Below are 24,514 nucleotides of genomic sequence, written 5' to 3'. Positions count from 1 at the left end.
TGAGTGGCTCAGTTGGCTTAGTGTCTGGCTCTTGGTTTTAGCTCAGGTCCTGATCTCATGGTTTGTGAGTTTGAGCCCCGAGTCTGGCTCTGTGCTGACAGCATGGGGATTCGTTCTGTTTCCCTCTCTCTGCGCCTTCCCCACTTGTGTGCGCACTCTCTCTCAAATAGAATAGAATAGAATAAAAGTGCTGTGAAATAGCTTCATAGCTGTGTTTTGCTGCACTGAGAAAACAAGAGTAGTTTGGAGAAAATCTCGAACTCCTGAGGAAATGGAGGAAAGGTGAATATTGTCAGAGGTTTGTAAGCAAGCAAAAACTGCTTGGCAGAGATTTTCATGTAAGTTAGTGGTTCTCAGCTGGGGTGATTCGTGTCCCCCACGGACATTTGGCATCATTTTTGGCTGTTGCCACTGAGATGGAGAGGTTGTTACTGGCATCTAGTATAAACATCCTGCAGTGACACAGTTGTCCCCACAGTGAAGACTTACCTGCCTCAAAGTCCATCGTGTCAGGGTTGAGAAAGCCCGACTTAAATGGTAGTTGAAACATTTATTGACCTTTCTTTTGGTTGGTTCCAGGCACCATAATGATCAGCTCTGCTGGCTCTAGAATTTTTGTACTCTGGTCATGTATCTGTGGTGGTGCAGGACACTGCTGTCACTGTTGTGCTTGTTCACATGGCCACACCTCGAGCTCTTTGCACCTGTGACAGGTTGGCTTTCCATGACTATCCTCTACGCAAGTGGCAAGTTGGGAAAGGCTTGGGGCTTACAGCAAACAGCCTGTGTCACTGACTATCCATTGAATAGAGAGTGAGCTTGTGTTCGCAGGAGGCACGAGAGAGCAGCAGGCGGGGTGAGGCAGGAGGCATGGAAATAGGAGGGGTCTGGAGGCTGCTTTGGTTGCTGATTCGATCTGAATAGAAAACATTTGCGTCCCGGGCTCTAAACGGTATAAGCTAATTTCACATTGGAGATGATAGGAGTGATTCTTACTTAGTAGAGAGTTATTTGGCTTTTCTTTATATATATAAGGATTATTTATTTATTTTGAGAGAGAGAGAAAGAGAGGAAGAGACAGAAGCCCAAGCAGGCTCCACACTGTCAGCACAGAGCCTGACACGGGGCTCAGTCTCAGGAACGATGAGATCATGACCTGAGCCGAGGTTAAGAGTTAGAGGCTTAATCGACTGAGCCACCAGGTGCCCCAGAGAGTTGCTTGACTTTTAACCCAGTTATCTTGCCCTTCACTTTAATCTCCTTAGCAAAGTCTTGTCACAATTGCCCTTTTTTGAACTACAGCATCATTGACATTTTTAATGTCTATTAATTTTTTTAGGATAAAATGAGACATAAGCTGCATTTCTCCAACAAAGGGAACTAGCCCGTGCACTCTGAATGCAAAAGGGATAGCTTAGGTGGCACCTCCCCCATTGCCGGACAGTTGAACCCTCCGTGAATAGCTCGTGGTCGGTGTTCCGTGGAACCGACTTTGGGAATACACTGTTCCAGCAAAGGGAGATGCCGTGGCAGTGAGTGCACCGCTGTGTCTTCGATGGGCTTTATCTAAGCATCAGTCCCCGGAGAGGGGTTGGGCTTTATATAAGCATCAGTCATCCCCTGAGAGGGGTCCCGGAGAGAGGGGAGCTCTCCCGGGGTTTTCTCAAATCTCCTGCTGTAGGAATCTCTTCCTAGCTCCAGACCGGCCTGTCGGCTGCAGCTGCTGAGTGAGTGGCGCTCCTGCCTCAAATCGGGGCCTTTGCTGGGCTGTTTTCAGAGCCAGGCGAAATAAGCTCTATTTGTTTGTTCAGCCTCAATAGAAGACCAGTCGATATCTTTATCCACCAACCATTCTGTGTGCTTTTCCTGAACATTTGGCTGTCATTCGTGCCTCTTCAGTTTTGTTTTTTTCTGCAGAGGTGGTAATGTGCATCACGTGCACAGTAAAATTCAAGTATTTTATGACTAAGAGGGTCAGACTAGTTTTATTTATTATTTTTTTAAGATTTTAAGTCATTTCCTTACCCAACAAGGGGCTCGAACTCACAACCCCAAGATCGAGAGTCACGTGCTCTACAGACTGAGCCAGCCAGGTACCCCAGACTAGTGTTAAAGAGAACAAAATTTACTGTTAATATAAAGAGGTAGTAATTTTCTGTACGAAATGCCTTTGTGTACCTTGAACTGATTATCGACAAGTCAGCTGAAGGTGACTCGGGTCGTAATAAGAGGGAAAGAGTGACACTCCTCTCCCCATGTTTTTGGGTGCCAGCTGTGTGTCAGCCAATCATCTGGACCCTAGGGACATGTCAGCAAGCAGAGCAGACCTGGTAGTAATGGGTGGGAGGTGATAGCTCTGTTCGCCTGTGCTAAGGTTCACGGGAGACTCTCAGGTCATGGTCCGAACATCTCCATCTCTTCTCCGTATCTCAGAGCCACAAGCTAACATGCACAGAGGTTAAACTCACCCTAGGGACCCTTGCCAGGAAGCAGACACAGGATCTGGACAGCGCAGGCCTGATTCTGGGAACCTGGGTAGGCCACTGCGTCACCCTGGACGACCAGTCCTGTGATTTTTGCCTGTCTTCTTTGCCAGTAGGAAACCCGACAGGTAGAATTCTTTTGGATTTTGAGTCACTTTGCTCATTAAATGAAATCGCTTTGTGGAGATTTCCCTCTGCCATTTACTGACAGGTGCTGTCATTGGCCCCGTAAGCCATTCTCACTGTTGACGGGGAAGGTGCCCTAGTCAGCTGCAGGCACACCACTGAGCAGAGAGGGGCCGGGCCTTGGTCAGTGTCCGTGGAAAATAAGCCCGGACCCGCTGAGGACCCTGCTTCTCTTCAAGGGCAGACGTGGAGTTGCTGATGTCCCGTCATGGGAGAGAGACCCAGATAGAGATAAGAGACAAAGGAATGTCAGACATCAGCAGGAGAGCGTCCCAGAGCAGGACTCAGCAGAGGGGGTGTTGTGGATGGAGTGACAGGCTTTATGGGATTTGCAAATTCCCACGGGAACTTTGTCCCCTTTGAGTCTCCAGTCAGTCGCACTGACATTTTTTATTTGACATGTTAATGAAAGTGACTGGTCTGCTCATCCCCTTTTTGGTGGTGGAACCGCCCACCTACTGGGTCTTGCAGCATCAGGATCCACAGATGGATCTGAGCCACGGTGCCACCACCAGTCAGACACTTCCCGTTGGCCAAGAAGCTGTACCTCTCAGCAACGTGCTTGTTTTAGCAAATTCGGTTTCAGTGATGGCCAGCAGGTGGACAGAACAGAAAGGCAAGAGGCGGCGGCCTCTAAGAACCACGAAGAAATGGTCCCACAGCCAGGGGAAGGCGAGCAGGGGCTGTTGGTACCGTGAGACACAGACTCCTGGGACCAAGCCCTTACCTTCCGTAACGTCTCGTCCACAGAACAGACGCTCTGCTCCTGAGGCTGTCCCTGGTGGTCGGCAAGGAGGTGTTTTACGCTGCCCTCTGGGGGAGTGTCCTGGTGAGCCCCGCCATCCGCCTTCCTGCCTCGCTCTTCGTGGTGGGCCACATCAGCAGGGACTCACCCGGCAAGGAGCAGAAGTACATGCTGGGGACGGATTACCAGCTCACGGTGGGTGCTTTGCTTCTCATGCGGGTGGAGCGGGGCACGAAGGTCCCGGCTTCCTGGGCACAGGCCGTCACTGGGGCTGCAGGGGGGCTTCGGAGAGCGGCAGGGAAAGGGAGGTGTTGCAAGCTTCAGAGCGTGTGTGCTCTGCTGCTGAGCAAAACCGAGGAGGAGGCTTCGAGGCGTCAGTACCCAGAATGAAACCCAGGATGGTGGTGTTTGTTTTCAACATACGCGTTAACTAATGCTTTACATATTCAAACAAGTACTTGCACCTAAGGAGGACCCTTCGGGAAGCAGTTAGCTGTGACCAGTGCTCTGAGGCCTCACGGAGTCTGTTGCTGTAGCTAGAACCTCGTTTCCTCCCTGTCCTGTGTCACACTGCACACTGTCCACACATCAGGCTCCCTCTTCCTCCAGCCACTGTCTCTGTTAGTCCTGTTCTTGCCATCGTCCTCTCCTCTGGCTGCTCTCAAACCTAGACTGTCAAGGTTCTTCCTGTGTCCATCCCCAGGCCCTTCGGAGGGCCACTTTCCTGGCAAGGTCATCCCTTCCCTTGACCTTCCCGGATCTTTAGACTTAACGTCTTGTTTGTCTGATGGCCCGCAGTCTGTCGCCACCTAGTGGTAAAACTGAACAGCTTTGTCCATTTCCACTGCTCTCCTTTCAGCTTCTGATCCTTGCTCTGGACCACATCATAATCTTCTGACTGCCCATCCTCTGCCCATCCAGGCTTGTTTTGTGTGTGTGTGTGTGTGTGTGTGTGTTTTACTGCTCTTAGCTCTTTGCTTTGTTAAAGCATAGCTTTGTTCATATCCATACCATGCTTGAAAAATATCTGGCTTCCTCTTGCCTACAGATAAAGTCCAAACTCGAGAGTATTATAGGTTTGCTCCCGACCCACCAGTCTCACTCTCCCTTCAGGCCCTCTGCACCCCCAAACTGACTGCCCGGCCTGGCCTGCAAGTCTGTGATGCTGCCTCCCTGCTCCTTGCCCTCATTCCCCACCCCTTCTCCCCCGGCCTCAGTGCAGGCCCTCCCTGACCTTCCTGCTCAGCTTTCCTACAGAACTCTAATGTTTTCCCTTCTCTCTTCCAAATTAACATTTCCCTTATGGCTCTTCTCAACTGTTCTGCATCTGTGTTCCTGTATATCTATACTTGGAAAAGACACATAGAGTATAGATTGAATTGGTTTGGAACCCATGTAACTGAATGGAGTTTGGGGTTAGTCAAAAGATCCTACTGGAACCTAAAGACATTCCTTTCTGGATCCTAGAATTTGAGGTCTTAGAACCTGACCATCTCGTCCAAGCCCTTCAAGCTCTCAGATGCAACGTGTGAGAGCTGCAGCTGATCCACTGTCCGATGTTACACTGTTTACAGCCTCCTTGGGAACTTCCTGGGTGTGACCTGGAATGTCCCATACATGCAGAGGGCAGGGGGAGGCCAAAGGAAGAGGCAGGCCACTCCAGATTGGTCGGCGGCCAGTTTACTATGCCGGGGAGCTTACTGACAAGGCCTGTCTTGGGGTGGGCACAGGACAAGTAGATCTCTGCATCCACCTGCCAGATTGTAAAAGTTTACTATGTAGAGACTTTGCCTGGGTCGGTCACATATACCATGCAGGTGTCGTCAGTGTCACATCACCATGTCAAGGCTGCGTCCCTCAGGCAGCTTCTGAGGCAGGGAAGGCAAGCAGAACGCACACTCCCAGGACAGAGGAGAAGGTGAGGAGCCTCCAGCTCACAGGTCAGCCAGGTCACGTCATCTCGATGACCTCCTCTCACCGCCCCACCCCCAGTGTCTAGAGCTAGAACCCATATTTCCACATTTCCGCCTTACTGTTGTAGTCCATGTGATTTAACACAGTGGTTTCAAGATTCCCAGGAAGGGTTAATTTTATTTTTGTGAGTGTAAAGAGTAGCCTACAAATGATGTTAAATGACTTGATAGTGAAATGTCCATGCTGTTTTATCATCTACAGGTAAAGTCTCTGTGTGCATCACTGTTGGACTCCAATGTTCTGGTGCAAAGAAATAATTTGGAAATTGTTCTGTTCTTCTTTCCATTTTATACATGTCTGGTAAGCCGTTTGTGTTCTCCCAGGAAGTCCCTAGTATTCCCGAGGATGTGGGGGGCAGGGGGCAGGTGGGACAGATCCAGGCAGCTTTATAGCAGCCACTTTGCGGTCACCATTTGCTTCCAGCTGGCTGAAGCGTCCTTGTTCATTTTTGTGAGGATGGTGTTTCCGTAGCAAAAACTGAGTAGCTTCTGCCCGTGGGCATCGTGAAGAGCCAACCCCTTTTGAGAACTACCTTTTTAAGAGCAAGCTTGGTAGACCGGTAAGGAAGGGCCACATTCAGAAAGCCGATGATCTACTTGTGCATCCCTCTGCAGTAAAGTTTTCTCTGTCTTCCAATAGGATTCCAACGAGAGAGCCATTCCTCTGCTCAGATCTGACATCGTGCATATCCTGTCAGCTGCCACCCAGACCCTCCTGAGAAGAGATATGTCTCTAAACAGAAGACTTTATGCGTGGTTACTAGGTACTGAGCAGTATACGACAATCGAAAGTCGAAGTTAACATGAAACCTTATAGTGCTGATTTGTGGATCAAGTTTCAGTCTTGGTGATATGTTTCTGAATCATGAAGTATGGAGAGAGGACACACTGGCGGAATATGGCACCGGTCAGATGAGTTCTGCCTACGCTGTAGCTTTGCTTATGTTGCAGCTGTTACACAAAAAACAGGGAAATAAACAAATGGGTTTTTTTTTTAATTTTAGAGATTGAGAGAACGTGCGCGATTGGGGGAGAGGGAGACAGACAGGGAGGGAGGGAGGGGGAGAGAGAGAGAGAGAAAGAGAATATCTTAAGCAGGCTCCAGGCTCAGTGCAGAGCCTGACGTGGGGCTCGATCCCACGACCCTGGGATCATGACCTGAGGCAAAGTCAAGAGTCAGCCACTCAGCAGATTGAGCCACCAGGTGCCCGTAAATGGGATATTTAAAATGCTCACTGAATTGCATTTTAAGAAGCTTGAAATACCCCAAAAACTTGTAGTGAAACCTCCTTCAAGTAGAAGCTTGCTGCTATGAAGAAGTCTCATGGGCTTGCGGGGTGTGAGAACAAACCCACAGACGGTTTGATACAGATGGAAATGTTTGTGGTATTGACCTAAAGTTTTGGAAGACATTTGGAACCAACTTTGGGAGAGCCTGAGAACCCGGGCCCATGTTTCTGTGCACAGCCCATAAACTTGTAGAAAAGCCTTTGACGGTTGGTTCACAGGGACAGAGTTCAGGAAATCCCAGGGCTTGGAGGCTAGCACTTCAGAATTTTATAAATCTGCATGTTCGTGTACCTGAGCACAGGTGGCACACAAAGTGACCATGAAAGGACTCCACAACTTTTTTTTTTTTTTAAGACTTTATGATTTTAGAGCAGTTTCAGGTTCACAGCAAAATTAAGAGGAAGGTACACAGTTCCCAGCTCCCCCTCCCCCCCACAACCTCCCCACCAGAGTGGCACATGTGTCACAGTCTGTGAACTGGGGCTGGCACGTCATCACCCAGCGTCAGTGGCTTCCCCCAGGGCTCACTCGTGGTGGTGAGCATTCTGTGGGCTTGGACACATGTAAGGACACGCGTCCACCTTTACAGCATCATGCAGAGTGGTTTCACTGCCCTAAAGAATCCTTTGCTTCTCTGCTTTTACAACTCTCAACATATGGGTCTTCTCACACCAAAGTCAGGAAGTTCTCTGAACCCTTTCCTTCCTCTCTTCTCCCTAGTTACAGAACTTCCAGAGCCCATTGCATGGAAGCCAGTGAAGGATGTCAAGAAGAATATTTACAGACTCTTGAAGCATTTTTATCAAAAGGATGATTCTGATAAATGCTCAGCTCCCTCTTAGTTGTCCTTGCTGTATATAGAGAGGACCTGGGATCAAGTTGAGTGCTGGCTCCCACCTGTTAGCCTCAGCCCCAGAATCCATGCTCCTAATACCATGGCATGCCTTTCTTGCCCTGAAGACCTCACAGACTTACCCGGAACTCACAATAAGAGCATATAGAGGAGAATAGCTTGAGTTCACATACTGCCATATAAATGCTGGATTTTAAAAATGATCCTGTTTCCATTAGGTCCTTGTAATCAGACTTATCCAAGACAGGGTGAACTCTTGGGATGAACTAAATTGATTCCTGTTGAGCTGGAATCCTTAGCATACCGCTTTTTTTTTATCAGAAAAAGAAAATGTGACTTAGTCTCACCAGGTTGGAATTTGGTTTTCTGTTGGAGGAGTTCTCTTTTTAAAAATACCGCAGCATGAGACCCTTGCATAATGTTATGTACCTTAAAATTACAGATCTTGTTACAGCTCATGGCTCTTGTTCTCTTGCAGGTTCAGATATTAAAGGAAATACCGTTGTGCCAGAATCCGAACTCTCAAATTCTTACGAAGACCAGTCCTCGTATTTTTTTGAAAAATATTCTAAGGATCTTTTAGTTGAGGTAAAGGAGACTTTCTGGAAAGTAGATCCCAATCAGAACATTCCTGATCATGATTCCTCAGTAGATTGATTTGTAGGACCTCAAAGTAGACGTTGGGAATGTTGCTGGATACGCGGTTGGGAAAATTCTGTGTGTGTCTGTTTCGTGCCCTGTGACTGGTTTTCTATCAGAAATACTATTCCAGAATACTTAAAATTAGAAAAAACCAATAATGTCATACTGTGCTTAAAATTAGAAAAACCAAGAGTGTCATGCTGTGCTACAGTGTCCTACAATATCCTAATATGTGGCTTTTTTGGGGAAACAAAAAAGGGTCTAGCTGAGATACTGCACCAGAAGTTCTCAGATGCTGACATAGAGGAACGCCATCATGCGTATCTGAAGCCTTTCCGCATCCTCGTCAGTCTTCTGGACAAGCCGGAAATAGGTAATGTTAGAAGTGCGGTTACCGGGGTGCCTGGGGGCGGGGGGGCTCAGCCGGTTAAGAATCCACCTCTTGATATCAGCTCAGGTCATGATCCCATGGTCGTGGGATTGAGCGCAGTGTCGGGCTCTGCACTGAGCATGGAGCCTGCTTGAGATTCTCTTTCTCTCCCTCTCTGCCCCTCCCCTGCACTCGCTTGCATGCACACGCATGCTCGCTCACTCTCTCTCTAAATAAACTTTAAGGAGAAAAAAAAAAAAAAGAAATGCAGTTATCCTCATAGGCCCGATGTGGATTGCCTGTGTCGAGGGAGTTAAACTTGGCAAGACACAGTCAACATGTTATTTTGAATATAATTCAGTCATTGGAATTTCAGAATCTTGAAGCATTTTCATCACCTTGTGTGTTCAGTCATCCTGTCTGGGCACCACTTAAAAGTTTTGCACAATAACGTGAACGCTTTTGTTGGAAAAATACCTTGGAGCTCCTATCGTGCGCATCTGTGTGTGTGCCTACAGAGCGCATAGGGCACTGATTGTGTGAGAATGTTTCCTCAGTCCAACGTCATGCTTCAAATGCACTTTGATTTTATTTTCAAGCGAGTAGGGATCCTCCTCCCTCTCTTTGCCTTACGACCCAGGGAAAGCCACGTCTGCTGTGTGGGCCTCGGTCTGTTCCTCTGCCAAATGAAAGGGGTTGAACTAGACTCCAGCTCCTGAAGGGTCCCCTCTTGCACACTGTGGTCCTGTGAGTGTCAGCTAAAAACACAATGACCTCTGTCCCTTGCTTAGAGAATAGAAATTGCTCTGATATCCATTCACGGTAAGATCTTAACATCCAATCACTTGAGTGGGGGAGGGGCAGAGAGAGGGAGACAGAGACTCCCAAGCAGGCTCTGCCATGTCAGCACGGAGCCTGCTGCGGGGCTCGAACCCACGAAACCGTGAGACGATGACGGAGCTGAAACCAAGAGCCTGACGCTTAACTGACTGAGCCACCCAGGCGCCCCCAAAGCGTTCAACGTTCTTATACTGTAGGTAAAATATACTTGGGGCCGATCATCAAAAAAGTTCTCAAAAATGAATAAATAGAAGTTTTCTCAGAGGCACGTTTTCGGTTTTGTGGAAAAGCAGCATCAAAGATTAATCTGCGGATTGCTTTTTACACGGATACATTGAGAGAGCTTTTACTTTCTCAGAATCAATCCTGTTTTCATCCCTTTGCACACTTGGATGAGAAGTCGCTCCCTTCACTGCCTGGTGGCTGCTGGTTGTGAGGCAGAAATGTCCAGCCACCTTCCACCTGCCTGATTGACAGCAGTGCTTCTCTAACCTGCAGCTGGTCCAGTTCTTTTGTGCCATTTTAATAAGCTTTTCAAGAGCAGTGTTATTTTTTTGTGGGGTTCTGGCTCATGATGAAAAGGATTTAGACGGGCACCTGGCTGACCCCGTAGGCAGAGCATGTGACTGTTGACGCTGGGGTCGTGAGTTTGAGCCCCTTGGTGGGCTCGAGATTACTTTAAAAAAAAGATTAAAAGCAAAAATTCAAAGTGTAAAAACATTTTTTTTTAATGAAAAAATAAGGAAAGTTGCCCTATTCTACTCTGTTGGTATTTATGCCGGGTAACGTCTCTGGCCAGAGGTGATGCACACTTAACGCACACCAAGCACACGCCCTGGATCCGTCAGGCAGAAGCAGGCGTGGGCAAGTTACTTAACCTGCCTGCCTCTGTCCCCTTATCTGTAGTCCGTACAGCAGTCGGTACCTGGTCGCGCGGCTGTTGTGAGGATGGAATAAGTTAATAGATACAACTGCTTAGGGCGCTCTCCAGCCCGTAGTGTGCGTGACAGAAATGCTGGCCGTTTACATGAATGTTGTTCCCCCAACTTAATAAAGTTGTCATTATCCGACTAAAGTTTCTGAGCATTTTAGACTCTAAAATTGTGTGTACGGTTCCTATTTCATGCGTACGCCATTTATTTACTTATTTAAATACGGATTATTAACCTCTCTCTGTTTTCTTTTTCATCACAGGGCCTCGAGTGGTTGGGAATTTGTTCCTTGAAGTCATCCGGGCCTTTTATTCTTACTGCAGAGACGCTCTCGGCTCTGACCTTAAACTTAGCTACACCCAGAGTGGAAACTCGCTCACAAGGTACGGGTTTGGCCTCCAGCTTCGCACTTCTTCCTCCCTCCCTGATGCTGCTCGTCTCACTTCCCCTGCCGTGTGGTATAAAGTGTGCGGGGCTGGAGAAAGTGGACACGCGAGGGATCGCGACCCGCGTGAAGATAAAACCTGTGCACTTGAGTCAGTCGCCGTGAAAGGACAGTTCCCTGTTGAATACCGTGAAGGGTTAAAAAGGCGTTGAAGCCAGTCTCCACCCAGCCTGGGATGCACAAAATGTATTTACTGAGCGAGTAGGAAACCCAGATCTGGTGTGTGTCCACGTGGTGACGTTCAGGGAGGATGGCAGGAGGAGGGTAAGGTTGGGAAGTGGAGCCCGTGGCAGAGGGGAGAGGCAGGCAAGGGCATGCTGAGGGCGGGTGCCACAGGACCCTGAAGGCAGAGCAGGTAAGGTTCAGGGCATGGCAGACATGGTGCCTTGGAGTATGTAGTTCTCTTTCGACCCTGGGTTTTGTTTTTGTTCCTTTTAAGATAGTGCAGTGTCTTCCTTTTGACTTTATTATTTTTTTAATGCTTTCATTTATTTTTGAGGGAGAGAAAGAGAGAGTGTGCACAAGCGAGCCAGGGAGGGGCAGAGAGAATCCCAAGCAGGCTCCAGACCCCAATGCAGGGCTCGATCCATGAGATCATGACCTGAGCCGAAACCAAGAGTCGGATGCTTAACTGACTGAGCCACCCTGGCGCCCCTTACTTTATTCTTGATGTAGTTTCCTTCTGCCTGAATTAGCATTGGATATATTGAAATTTTAAAGCTATTTGAGGATTTATCTGGCTTCTTAATTGTAAATGTACCAAAAGTTCTGAGTGTTTGCTTTTTTCCTCCCAGAATGTTTGCTCTTTTCTCCCAGAATTACTGTTTTTCTAAATATGAAAGTAACCGTGCTCTTTGTGGAACATACCAATATTTGAAAATATCAAGAAAAAAGGTATCACCCATACTCCACCACCCTTGAGAGAAAAACATAAAACGTTTTCATTTCTTTCCAAACTTTGAATGCATATATAAATACACAGATGCCTGTCTTTTATTTTAAAGATGGTATTACGAGCTATTTAACTGCCTGTTTTTTCTTTTAAATGCAAGTTGTGAGTAGCTCTGCTCTCTTCTACAGTGGAATATAATGGTTGTCTTAGGTTCCTCAGGAAGGATTGATCATCTGTTTAAATAAATCCTGACCGATTGATCAATCTCCTGCTGACCGACTTGTAGGTGGCTTCCAATTTTTCAGTATTTTTAAATGGCCTTGCAATGGTATCCTCATGCATATATCTTTGGGTGACCATGCAACGATTTCTGTAGGGTAAATCCATAGAATAAATTTCCTGAGTCATAGAAGATACACATTTAAATTTTAGCCAAATTTCCCACCCAAATGGGAATACCATGGGGATATGGGTATACCATATTATTTTACCAACAGACTATCTCATTACCCACAGCTGGACTCAAACTGCTTTTCTATACCAGATTCTTTCCACAACAGCTCTGACACTTATTTCTTTTTATTTCTTTTTTAAATGTTTATTTATTTTTGAGAGAGAGAGAGAGACAGAGCATGAATAGGGAAGGGGCAGAGAGAGACGGAGACACAGAATCCCAAGCCGGCTCCAGGCTCTGAGCTCTCAGAACACAGCCTGACACAGGGCTCGAACTCACAAACCACAAAATCACGACCTGAGCCGAAGTCATACGTCTAACCAACTGAGCCACCCAGGCGCTCCTCTGACACTTCTTTCTAAGAGAATGTGTCAATATATTTCCTGTTTAGGATGGCATGCAAACTCTTTCCAGTAACAGGACAGTAACATTTTTATCTTTCTTGGGATTTGTCCATCTCTCCAGAAACAAGTAAATGAATTACAGGTTTTCAGGAACAGTGTTCTCGTAGTGAAGGGTTTCTCATGGATATAGTTAAGAGTCTCCACCTTCCCTTACAGTGCAATAAAAGAAAACAGAAATGCCTCGGAGATTGTTAAAACGGTGAATTTGCTGATCACTTCCCTAAGCACAGACTTTCTCTGGGATTATATGACAAGGTGCTTTGAGAACTGCTTTAGGTAAGTGTCCAGTTACAGATTATAGAATGTTCCGGAAGGACTGGAAGCTCTTGTGGTTTCATAGCTGCTTTTTGTGGCTCAGGTTGGGTGATCTCTGCTGAGCACACGACAGGAAAGAATTCAAATCTTAGCAGAATAAAAAATATTGCCATTAAGAAGGTTCAGGTAATCTCTGCCACATAATTCTGAAGCTTTTTTACTTATTCTAATTAATTGATTGATTGATTAATCAATTAATTGAGATGAAAATCCTGTGCATTTTCAATTTACGTTGACTAAATAGACTCTTTGCACAGTTCTCCTGGAGGCTGATGTGTTTAAGGAGGCTTAGTTTTGTGGCTCTGTGTCTAGAGTGAGTGGTTTTGAAATCATCAGTCTCCTTAAATTCTTACTGAAATTGTTCCATAACAGGTCCGATAAAAGCATAATGTCTCAGCTGCCACAATCAGCTTCAAGTCCCCTTCGGTCTGATGACTTGTACCACCTTGACATCGTGGATGGTGGCCCCGCTCTGGGGATCCACGTGCCTCCCTGCAAGCCTTTCCCCGGTCCCTCTCCCTACAGCAGGAGAATAGCGTCATTTCTCAGAGCCCGTCTTGTCCTGAGTCCCCCGTCAGCCTTCCTTCCTGTCACCCTTGAGTGCGATGCTCTGTGCCATCACTGTCCTCCACTACCCAGCAGCTTAGCAAAAGCTTGACTTGTCGCTTCCTGTGGGCCCTTCTCTGGCCTCAGAGCCCTACAGGCACTCATTAATGCCTCAGGACAGCCCAAGGAGAAGTGGGCCCTTGTATCACGTAAGAAAGCCGGGGCCCAGTGACACGCAGCCCTTGTGTGGCTGCGCGGCAAGTTAGCAGCAGCCGAGATGGGAACCCGGAAGCGCCTCACTTCCCGGCTGCTCCCACAGTGCAGCTCTGTGTCCCCTAGAGCCAGGTCCCGGCAGGTGTTCAAACCTGTGATGAATGAATTGTAGCTGGACCCACGGGCAACCCAAGGCCACGTTATACTGAAGACGGACGATATTTTGGTCCTGTTTCCACTTCAGAGTTAGAAGGTGTGCTTTCTTCTTTTTAAAAAAATCAACTACGAAGCATTTCAAGTGTAAGGAAAACCAAGAAGTAGTGTCAGATACACATGCACCCATTACTGAAATTATAGTTAACCCTTGGCCGTTTTTTTGGTTTTTTTTTTTTTTTTTTTTTTCAGATTTTTTTTTTTTTAAGGAATAAAATGTTGCTACCCAGATAGAACTAACTCCTACCTTCCCAGCACCTTCCCCCTTCTTACTGGGATTATTAGTGTCCTTCCTAGCCATGATGTTGTCTGTGCATTTATAACAAGTGCGTATCCAGAAATGATACAGTCTCGTGTGTCTGTTCAGGCTTTCCATAAGCGGTATCAGGTTGTATATAACTTTTTACAGTGTGCTGTTTTGGTGGTGGGTTAACAGTCCTTTGGAGAGCAGTCTGTACACCTGGTAAAAACACTAGTTTCAATTTTTCCATTGTTGCAAATGTCTTTTGTCCTGTCTCTTTACACACACATGTGCAAGTTTCTTTAGAGGAGACATGGAGAACAGTTGCCTAGGCTAGAGTGTGTGTACTTCTTCAAAGTGCTCAGATAAATGCCAAGATAACTACATGGTAATTTGCAGTCAAGACAGTGAACTCAGGTCGAGTTGTCCCATGAGAGCTAGAGGAATCCAACGTTACTCTGTTTTGAGCACCGATACGTATCTATTTTTTTTTTAATTTTTTTTTTAACGTTTTATTTATTTTTGAGACAGGGAGAGACAGAGTATGAACAGGGGAGGGTCAGAGAGAGGGAGACACAGAATCTGAAACAGGCTCCAGGCTCTGAGCTGTCAGCACAGAGCCTGACGCGGGGCTCGAACGCACGGACTGTGAGATCATGACCTGAGCCGAAGTTGGCCGCTTAACCGACTGAGCCACCCAGGCGCCCCACATATCTATTTTTTAACTTACCTATTTAACCAGTCACCTGCTTCTTTGAAAAGAAGTGTTGAGTTTTATAGCATAAGCAGCCACCGATAGAGCTGAGCGGTGTGGACGCTGGAGAGTCTAAGCCGCTCCCGTGCCCGAGCTCATGGGGGTTATGGGGAGGCGCTGTGTCAGGTTGCTTTCAGGAAAGTAGAACGACTGCTCAGCCTGCCCTTCTCTAGCCAGGCCCCTTCCCTCGGAACATGCCTTTGGTTTGGGGCGGGGGACCTAGTGTTGCACCCGTAGCAGAGCTCCGGATCCGCTGGCCGTGGAATCCCACCTGGGCGTGGGACCACCCTCATCTGAACTGATGAAGTTCAGATCTGACCAAACCCGTTTTGGAGATAAGCAGATTCAAGACACTGACACTTCTTTGTGTTAGTTTTAAAAAGCTTGATTATGAGAATTACAGAAGCTATCTTTCATTATGTTTGAGATAGAGGAACTTTATTGGGCGTCATGAATGCTTGAAGTTACATGGGAGAAAGAACTGATTTGTTTTTCTTTCCTGTGACTTGTGTAGACCAGCGAAGCAGAGTTACACTGTCGGGAACAGCGTCAGCCCTCCTCCGACGGTCTCGGAGCTCTGTACCCTCCTGGTGTTCCTTCTGGATGTTATTCCCCTGGTGAGGCCCCTTGCTGGGAAGAGGAGGCTCCATGCTTGGCTGATATTTACGCTTTTCATTAGTGTCATTGGCCTGATAAACCTTGCCATACTGAAAAGTGGTTTTACGTAAACACACAACACTTTTTTTTATGTTTATGTATTTATTTATTTATTTTTTTAACATTTATTTGTTTTTGAGAGACAGAGAGGCAGACCATGAGCAGGGGAGGGGGAGAGAGAGATACAGAATCTGAAGCAGGCTCCAGGTTCTGAGCTGTTTGTTAGCACAGAGCCCGACGCAGGGCTTGAACTCACGAACTGCAAGACCATGACCTGAGCTGAAGTCGGACGCTCAACCGACAGAGCCAGCCAGGTGCCCCTTTAATGTTTATTTTTGAGAGACAGAGACAGAGCATGAATGGAGGAGTGACAGAGAGAGAGACACAGAATCTGAAGCAGGCTCCAGGCTCCAAGCTGTCAGCACAGAGCCCAACGCGGGGCTCGAACCCACAAACCGTGAGATCATGACCTGAGCTGAAGTTAACTGACTGAGCCACCCAGGCGCCCCCAATGCACGACACTTTTAATGTTTGTTTTGGCGCAGGGAATGTAGCTGAACTTAATCTCTTATGGCTTTTATGTCTTATTTAAAAGAGCTTATAACTTTAAGCCACTTATAAGCGCCCCGAGGCAAAGTTATGTAAACCAGAGATGACCTGGACATCATTCTACACTATGTTGTTTAGTAGTGAGAGTAAACGTAACTCTAGGTGAAATTGTGCAGTTGACTAATTTTCTCAAAGGAAGCTAATTTACTTAATATAGAAACAAATGTGGCAACAGTTTTCTACTAGAAAAGGTAAAGACAGTTGAAAAAAAGAGGAAGAATGTCCATTGATTTGTCTAGATCAAAAAGAAAATACTTTGTTTTCTGATTTGGGAACGAACATGAAACTTATGCTCTTAAAAAATGGACTTTTCTAAGGTGCCATTTTGAGGTGCATTTGTTTTTTTCTGATCAAAACTTGAAAGCCCATTAAACCCGGGTCTTTTTTCCACAGGAACTTTACTCTGAGGTACAAACCCAGTACCTCCCGCAGGTGCTAGGCTGCCTGGTGCAGCCTCTGGCCGAGGAAATGGAGACTCTAAGCTTACCTGAGCTCACGCATGCCTTGAAGACATGTTTCAAAGTGCTGAGCAAGGTCCAGATGCCACCTTCCTACCTGGACATGGAGCCCACGAGTGGAAGCACGGTACGTGCCTCGAGGAGCTGACGTGGTTCTCCAGGTGAGGCTTATGCCCTCCTGGGAGCAGGAAGGAATTCGGGTCGGTTAGGGGAGGAGTAAGGTCAGAGGATGTAGTGGTAATATCTAAGTTATGCTTCTAAAATCCTCAGACACTTTCCAAAGCTTTTAGCATGGAAGCTGATCACCCCTTCACTTTGCCTACCCACCCCCCCCTTCCTCCTACAGCTCTCGGTTAGCTTCCACTCACCTTCCAGATCTCGTCATGTGTATGTTTTTGTGTGTTGGTGGTATCTCTCTAAATGCGTAAGTGAGGGGCGCTGGGTGGCTCAGCCGGTTAAGCGTTCGACTTTGGCTCAGGTCATGATCTCGCGGTTTGTGGGTTCGGGCCCTGTGTCGGGCTCTGTGCTGACAGCCCTGTGCCTGCTTCAGATTGTGTCTGCCTCTCTCTCTCTGCCTCTCCTCTGCTCGTGCTCTTTCTCTTTTCCTCAAAAATAAATAACAAACATTAAAAAACGACACCACCACCACCTAAGTGAGATACTAGTTTACCTGGTCTGCAATAACAAAGTACCAAGGACCGAGTGACTTATGTGAGAGGGAGTTATTGTCTCACGGTTCTGGAAGCCAGAAGTCTCCACAACAGTCTAGCTGTGGGCTTTACAGTGTCTTCCAGTCTTGCCCCGTTGGGGTTATTTAGGCGGTTCCTGGGTTTCACTGTTACCGCACTGCGTCCTAGTGCAGCTTGTTCGTGGCTGCGGGGTTCTCTGAAGGATCAATGCCTTGAAATGGATTGTAATGAAACCCATTTCTTTTTAAACTGGGAGAGAGGTACGCTTGCCCCTTCTGACTTGATGTGGGCGCTGCCAGACCTGGTCCCCAGAAGACTGTCCCCAAGCAGTTTGATTTTTTTTTTATTTTCCACTTTGCTTCAAGATTTGAAAATTCCGGGGTGCCTGCCTGCATGGCCTAGTCCCTTGAGTGTCTGACTCTTGATTTCAGCTCCGTTCATGATCCCGGGGTCATGGGATCGAGCCCCGAGCCCCATGTCGGGCTCCACACTGAGCATGGTGCCTACTTGGGATTCTCCGTCTCCCTCTGCTCCTCTCCCCCACATGCTCGCTCGCGCGCGCTCTCTCTCTCTCTCTCGCTCAAAAAAAAAAAAAAAATGATTTGAAAATTCTGGCCTTGACACCCATTCAGTGTAGCCAAGGGCAGGAGAGTAGACAGGCTGGTAGCCAGGCACTCCCGGAGGCGCTGGGCCTGCCCCTCGGGTGCAGACTCACTCACAGACATTTCCTTTCCACAGTGAGCCCTTTTCTTTTTCTAGCTGTTATAGCTAATCGGAAAAAAAATCCTATAAATGATTTAAGGTACAAAGTTTAAGCGTTTGTCTATAAACATAATTAACCGTGTTTTTAGAAGTGCGTACTATTTCATTCTTCCCTAGAGAGCACAGTGGCGTAAATGGTGAAGTGTTTTAAATTTAATGTAATATTATGTAAGTTAACAGTGTAAGAAGAGAGGCTGGTGATCAAAGGTTGCAGTGGCATCCCTTTGAAAAAGCCACAAAGTGTAGACACACACACACACACACGTAGGTGGATGGATAAGGTGCTATATATACAGGGGCAAACCCTTCATTCTAGTTCTCTGCTCTCGTTTTATTTCTTCATGCCTTTATTTTACCCCCACTCCAATGTCCTCATTCACGTTTGAAATTTAAATAGATCAGAAACTGTTTTTGCAAAAGGTTTTTGAACCTCAAAGGCCTAAATGAATGTACAAAGTGGGCTCAACGCCAGCCTGCGCAAAGAGCTGGAGACACAGTGGCCTCTCTCTGGGCTTGCACCCATCTCCATCCCCCTGATGGGCCTTCTTCATTTTATTAGACACTTTTGCACGGGGGTTGTCTTGGGGTAGAGAATTATGATTTTGGAAAATAGGAGGTGCAAGCTTTGGTTTGCTGGATTCGGCTGATTCTTGAATCCCTTGGCCCCGTGAGATGGTGTACAGTTACAAATCTCCATTTTTTGCAGAGTCCAGTAAAAGGTGAAAACAGTGAAGTAATTATAGACACAAAGGCGGTGATTCCGGGTGATGAAGAAGCTTCGTTTCCTCCCCTTAAATCTGAAGACAGCGGGATCGGGCTCAGCGCCTCGTCCCCGGAGCTGTCGGAGCACCTGCGGGTCCCCAGGGTGTCTCCCGACAAGGATGACGTTTGGAAGAAGGGTGGGAGCATGCAGAGGACGTTTCTGTGCATCCAGGAGCTGATTGCCACCTTTGCCCACAAGAACATCTTTGGGGTGCAGCCGATGGCGTCTGGAGAAGAAACCAAGTGCGAAGAGCCCGCAGGCCGCAGGGACGAGGGCGGGCCACCAGGCATGGCGGTCAGCGACCCCGGCGGGAAGAACTCCTGGGATGCCAAGCCCATCAGCGTGCCCCAGTTTAAGCAGATGCTTTCTGACCTCTTCATGGCTCGAGGGTCTCCATTTAAGACAAAAAGTACGGAGTCACCGTCACCTGTGCCCCGGAGCCCTGGCCGGAAGAAGGAGGGGGACTGGGCCGTGGAGCAGGGGGTTGTGGACCTGGGGAGTTCACGGGAGGCCTGCCGGGAGGCCTTCGCTGCCGCATGCCACCTGCTGCTGGACTGCGCTACCTTCCCTGTGTACCTGTCCGCGGAAGAGACAGAGCGCCTTTGTGAAACGCTCTTCCGGCTCCCCGGTGAGCACCCTGCCCCACGGAGCCACCCCGAGGAGTCCCGACACCTAGCTGATGTTTGCAGACAGGCTGAAACCGCGTCTGCCGGGAGGGGACTCTTCCCCACACTCGTCTCCTCCTCATTTTGTCATAAGCTGTGTGTGCATTTGACTCGTGTCTTACTGATGGCAGATTGGTGAGGCTGGGGCTGTAGTTTTGACCTTTAGGTGTCCGGTGCAGCCCATTAAAGGATCTGGAACATAAAAGGTGCTTAATGATAATCAAGAAGTAGGCTGTTTCATGAGGCCTGTTGTTAAAGATTTGTGTTAGTTTGCTAAGGTTGCCGTGACAAAGTCCTCCCAACTGAGTGGCTTAAAAAAACAGAAAGGTATTGTCTCCGGCCCTGGAGGCAGAAGTCTGAGATCAGCCTGTTGGCAGAGCCGTTCTCCGTTTGAAGGCTCTGGGTAGGGATGTGTTCCAGCCTTCCCCCTTAGCTTCCGGTAGTTCCTGGGACCGTGGCGTTATAATTCCAGTCTGCATGGCATTCCTCCATGTGCGTGTATGTGTCCTGCATTCAGATTTCCTTCTTATAAGGACACCAGTTGTGGTGGATCAGGGGCCCATTCTAATGTGACCTTGTTTTAACTAATTACATCTGCATCAACCCTGTTTCTAAATAAGGTCACATTCTGAGGTCCTAAAGGACCTTATGACTGCAACATAAGAATTTGGGAGAGTTGGGGGGTGAGGGGTTACACAGTTTAGCCCATAACAGGCAGCTTCTTAGAAGCTCAGGCCGCCATAACAAAATCCCATAGATCAAGTGGCTTAAACCACAGAAATTTCTTTCTCAGAGTTCTGGAGGCTGGAAGTTGGAGACCAGGATGCTGGCATAGTCCGTTCCTGAGGAGGGCTCTCCCCTCGGTTATAAACGGCCACCTTTTTGCAGGATGCTCACATCCTGGGGACGTGGGCGGGGGTGGATCTCTCTAATGTGTCTTATAAGGGCACTAATCCCGTCACGAAGGCCCCACCTCTGAATACCAGCACATTAGGGGTTGGGGCTTCAACATCTGAATTTGGGGCAGACACAATTCAGTCCTTAGCAGGCATTGAACACTTTAAGAAAAAGAGAGGAACATGGAAAACAAGAAAGAAGGGATCAAATTGAAGGGAACACAGGAACACAGGACAAAGCCGTCCCCTCTTGTAGCCATTACGGTAAATTTCCTGTGCGGTCTGTCTCTCAAATCATTAGCTGCAAATGACACTGTACTTGGAGGCACTGCACTTGGAATTCAAGTCCACAGTATATTTTGGGCCTCTCTTAAAGCTAATGCCATGAGTCCCACTATCGAGAGAGCAGCCTTGAAAAAACATTTTGAACTCTACACCAAAAAATGTGGATATACTATATGTAAATTTAAAAGAAATTTTTAATGTGAGTTTTACTGGATGTAAACTTTTAAAATAAAAGACGCTTTGAATCATCCCAGAGCCCTGACACGTTTTCAAAATTCAGGTAATCTGACAAGCTTTTGAAGGCAGACCCAGTCCCCTTTGTCCTCTGGCCCTGAGCGATGACTGATAGCACGTCCCCACGAGAGATTATCGCACCTGCTGGCCGTGTGACTTCTGGACCTCAGGGTGTCTTAGGATCTGCGAATTGTGAACCATTTTCACGCGATTTTCTTTATCTCCATCCTCTCTGACTGGCTTCCTCCCAGGAGGCGGCGACTGCACTTTCCCGTCGTGGCTGAGATCCCTCATGACCGTTTGCTGCTGTGTGTCTGACTGCTTCCTCCAGAACGTAGCCATCTCCACTCTGCTGGAGGTGATCAACCACTCCCAGTCCCTCGCCCTGGTCATCGAAGACAAGATGAAACGCTATAAAAGCTCTGGACACAACCCGTTTTTCGGCAAGCTGCAGATGGTGACCGTCCCTCCCGTTGCTCCAGGAATATTGAAAGTCATTGCAGAGAAAACAGATTTCTATCAGGTACGTCCCACTGGGAGGAGGGGGGTGACGCCCTCTTCCCAGCCAGCTATCTAAAGTTGTCCCCAAGGTACCAGTCACTGTGATAAGAGGGATGTGGCGGCTCTGGTGACAGCTGGAGAGGGTTGCTCGAACCCTGTGCCTGCCTTGCCTGTCCCTCTGTCCCAGGCTCCTGGTACAGTTTCTGGCTCTGTGGCAAGAGGGCAGTAAAGTATTTGTGTTCAGTTTTGGGCTGACTGGACTTCGTACATAAGGACTGTTAGATTCTCTAAACATACGGAAGAAGAGACTGGGCCCTAATTTATAAGGTTAAAGGCTCCAAAGCTATTTAGCCTCAAGGAAAACTTAGTTACTTGTCAAATTTAGGAAAGCTCGCTGAAGATGGTGAACAGCTGTTGTTCCTCTTTGTGGGGACAGTGTAAAACAGTTTAAAGCTACATATGATAGGGCTCTTTTAACTGCAAGAAGTTAGAAACAGTTCCAGCTGGGGCCCCGGGTGGCTCAGCTCATGATCTCACAGTTCGTGAGTTCGAGCCCCGTGTCGGGCTCTGTGCTGCCGGCTCAGAACCTGGAGCCTGTTTCAGATTCTGTGTCTCCCTGTCTTCTCTCTCTGCCTCTCCCCCACTCGAGCACATGCGCACGCGCGCTCTCTTTCTCAAAAATTAAAAAATGTTAAAAAAACAGTTCCAACTAGGTCATGAGGGAAAGTGAAATTTATTATAAAGGTGGTGCCCGTGGATGCCAAAGGGCAAGCGTAGACTGCAGCTGGGTCTCCTGGGCTCTCCGCTGGGCGGCTGTTAGATCCTGAGCTGCTCCTTCTCCACGTCGCTCGGCCGTTCAGGGGTCACCTAACTAACTCGGTTGCCACTTGACCTTTGGTCTGCCATGTGACCCTCAAGTTCCTCTAACTAATGATGTTTGTATGTCTTTCCCACAGTTGTGAACTGGTCAGTGTTACTAAACAGTCTGTCAGTGAGGCACCTGTGGGTCAGGGCCCCCGGCTTCTCCGGCCCGCCCAGCAGCGATGGGGGCTCAGGGGTGCAGAAAGGGATGTGCCTGCTCACCAGGACCTTTTCCCTGCAGTGATGGGGCAGCAGACACCCTGAAAAGTTTTGACACTGAGGAAGAGAGCTTTCTGATATTTTATGGGTGAATGAGATATTGAAACCGTCCAGTCCCTTTAGGTCCTAACAGCCTGTGCTCTGAAAGCCTTTGAGATAGGCCACCCTTCTCCTGTTTGGGATGAGCGCTTCTCAAGCAAGTCACGTAACTGAGGCCACCTCTCGGCTTTATTGCTTTTTGTTGTTGTTAGTGACAGCTTTATTTAGATAGAATTCACATACCACATAAATCACCCACGTGAAATGTGCAGTTCAGCAGTTTTTACCATATTCACAGAATTGTACCATTTTACCTATTTTCTCTTTTTTTAATTTCTCCTTTGTAATTTTCTTTTTGAGCAAATGAATGCTTTCCGGTTCAGTATTTTAATCGCTTTAATGATTTTCCTCAGTATATTTTTGGAGCTATTAGTGGTCGGTCTAGGGCGTAGCAGGTACATCCTAACTTGCCAGAATCGACTCACTTCCCGACTAAATTCCAGTGAAACCCAGAGGCCTCCTGCAGCATGGGCTTCTCCTCTTCCCCTTCTTGTGCTGTTGGTGTGCACGTGACATCCATGCACGTCACGAACCCAGCGATGTGGTGTTATAGTCGTTACATAATTTTATGTCCTTATCAGGAAGCTGGGAGAAGAAAGGAAAACACACAGCAAGACAGAGTGTGTTACTTAACCTCCTTTTTTTTTTTTTTTTTTTTTTTTTTTTTTTTTTTACCACCATTTCTGGCTCTTCTCTTGTGGATTTCAGTCCGTACCTGGGCCATTTCCTTCCTCCTCTGCACCTGCGCTGCCACCCCCTCCCCCGTGCCACTGATGCAGTGTCCCGCCAGTGCACTTGAGCAGTACCTGTGTGCCTGTCGTTCACACAACCTTTTGAAGAGAATCAGTGGAAAGAAAAAAGGAGACACTTAGGTTGTCTTTATAGAACCATGTAATTACCTTTACTGGTGCTTTTTGCCTTTTCTATGGATTTGATTCACTGGGGTCGATTGCTTTCACCTTGAAGAACTTCCTTACATGTTTCTTATAAGACAGGTCTGCTGGCAACAAATTTGCTCAGTTTTTGTTTATCTGGGAATGTCTTCATTTCACCTTCTATTATAAAAGATAGTTTTACTAGATAGCATGCTCTTCGTTGGGCTTTTTTTTTTTTCCTTTCAACACTTTGAGTAGAAGAACAAATCTACTTTAATCAGCCCTGGGTATGCCTGAATATGCAATATTTAAGGAAAGCAGCACTTTTTATTTTTATTTTATTTATTTTTTAACATTTTTATTTATCTTTGAGAGAGACAGAGTGCGAGTGGGGGAGGGGCAGAGAGAGAGAGAGAGAGAGGGAGACACAGAATCGGAAGCAGGCTCCAGCCTCTGGGCTGTCAGCACAGAGTGCAACGTGGGGCTCAAACTCCCCAACCACAAGATCGCGACTTGAGCCGAAACCAAGAGTCGGATGCTTAACCGACCGAGCCACCCAGGGTGGCCCCAGGAAAGCAGCACTTTTTAAATAATCTGTAACAAATGCTCATGTGAATGTTCAAATGAACTTACCATTTGAATTCACCATTGGATACGTGATCCCACTGTCTTCTTGTCTCCAGCCTTTCCTATAAAAAGGCAACTCTTAATCTTACTGGGTTTCCCTTATAAATGATGAGTGAGTTTTCTCTTGGTGCTTTCAAGATTTTCCCTCCTTTGTCCATTGGCATCTCATTGTGATGTGTCCAATGTGGATGGCTTGGAGTTTATCCTACTTGGAATTCTTTAAGCTTCTTGGATGTGTACATTAATGTTTTTTCATCAAATGTGGGAAGTTGTTTTTAGCCATTATTTCTGCACACATTTTTCCTGCTGCTTTCTCTTCTCCTCACCTTGCACTCCATTTGTGGGAATCTGCTGCACTTGATGGCGTCCCACATTTCTCTAAGGCCCTGATCATTCTTCTTCATTCTTTCTTCTCTCTGTTCTTCAGATTTCATAATTTCTGTCGACCGGTTTTCTTCACTGATTCTTCCTCATCTTTGATATGAACTGCTGAGCCTCCTCAGGGGTGAAAGTTGCATTTCAG

General features: G+C 47.3%; 1 protein-coding gene across 5 annotated transcripts in view; it reads left to right on the top strand.

Moving 5' to 3' along the window:
- Positions 1–24,514, top strand: part of DOP1B (DOP1 leucine zipper like protein B) — a 97,135-nt gene that overhangs the window by 28,405 nt on the left and 44,216 nt on the right. For all 5 annotated transcript variants that reach the window (XR_003414757.2, XM_053220579.1, XM_027041642.2 and 2 more), the window contains exons 4-14: positions 3,420–3,609; positions 5,590–5,688; positions 6,028–6,151; positions 8,009–8,118; positions 8,431–8,545; positions 10,577–10,697; positions 12,666–12,785; positions 15,306–15,408; positions 16,451–16,642; positions 18,673–19,357; positions 21,061–21,332. Coding sequence is in view for 4 of the 5 variants with exons in the window: in XM_053220579.1 (XP_053076554.1) it covers positions 3,420–3,609; positions 5,590–5,688; positions 6,028–6,151; positions 8,009–8,118; positions 8,431–8,545; positions 10,577–10,697; positions 12,666–12,785; positions 15,306–15,408; positions 16,451–16,642; positions 18,673–19,357; positions 21,061–21,332 (2,131 nt within the window). In the remaining variant the exon portion in view is untranslated. The remainder of the gene's footprint in view (positions 1–3,419; positions 3,610–5,589; positions 5,689–6,027; positions 6,152–8,008; positions 8,119–8,430; positions 8,546–10,576; positions 10,698–12,665; positions 12,786–15,305; positions 15,409–16,450; positions 16,643–18,672; positions 19,358–21,060; positions 21,333–24,514) is intronic.

Source organism: Acinonyx jubatus, chromosome C2, assembly GCF_027475565.1.
Source record: "Acinonyx jubatus isolate Ajub_Pintada_27869175 chromosome C2, VMU_Ajub_asm_v1.0, whole genome shotgun sequence".
Taxonomy (NCBI): Eukaryota; Metazoa; Chordata; class Mammalia; order Carnivora; family Felidae; genus Acinonyx; species Acinonyx jubatus.
Note: the sequence above shows the minus strand (reverse complement) of the source record. Positions and strands in the feature narration are given on the sequence as shown.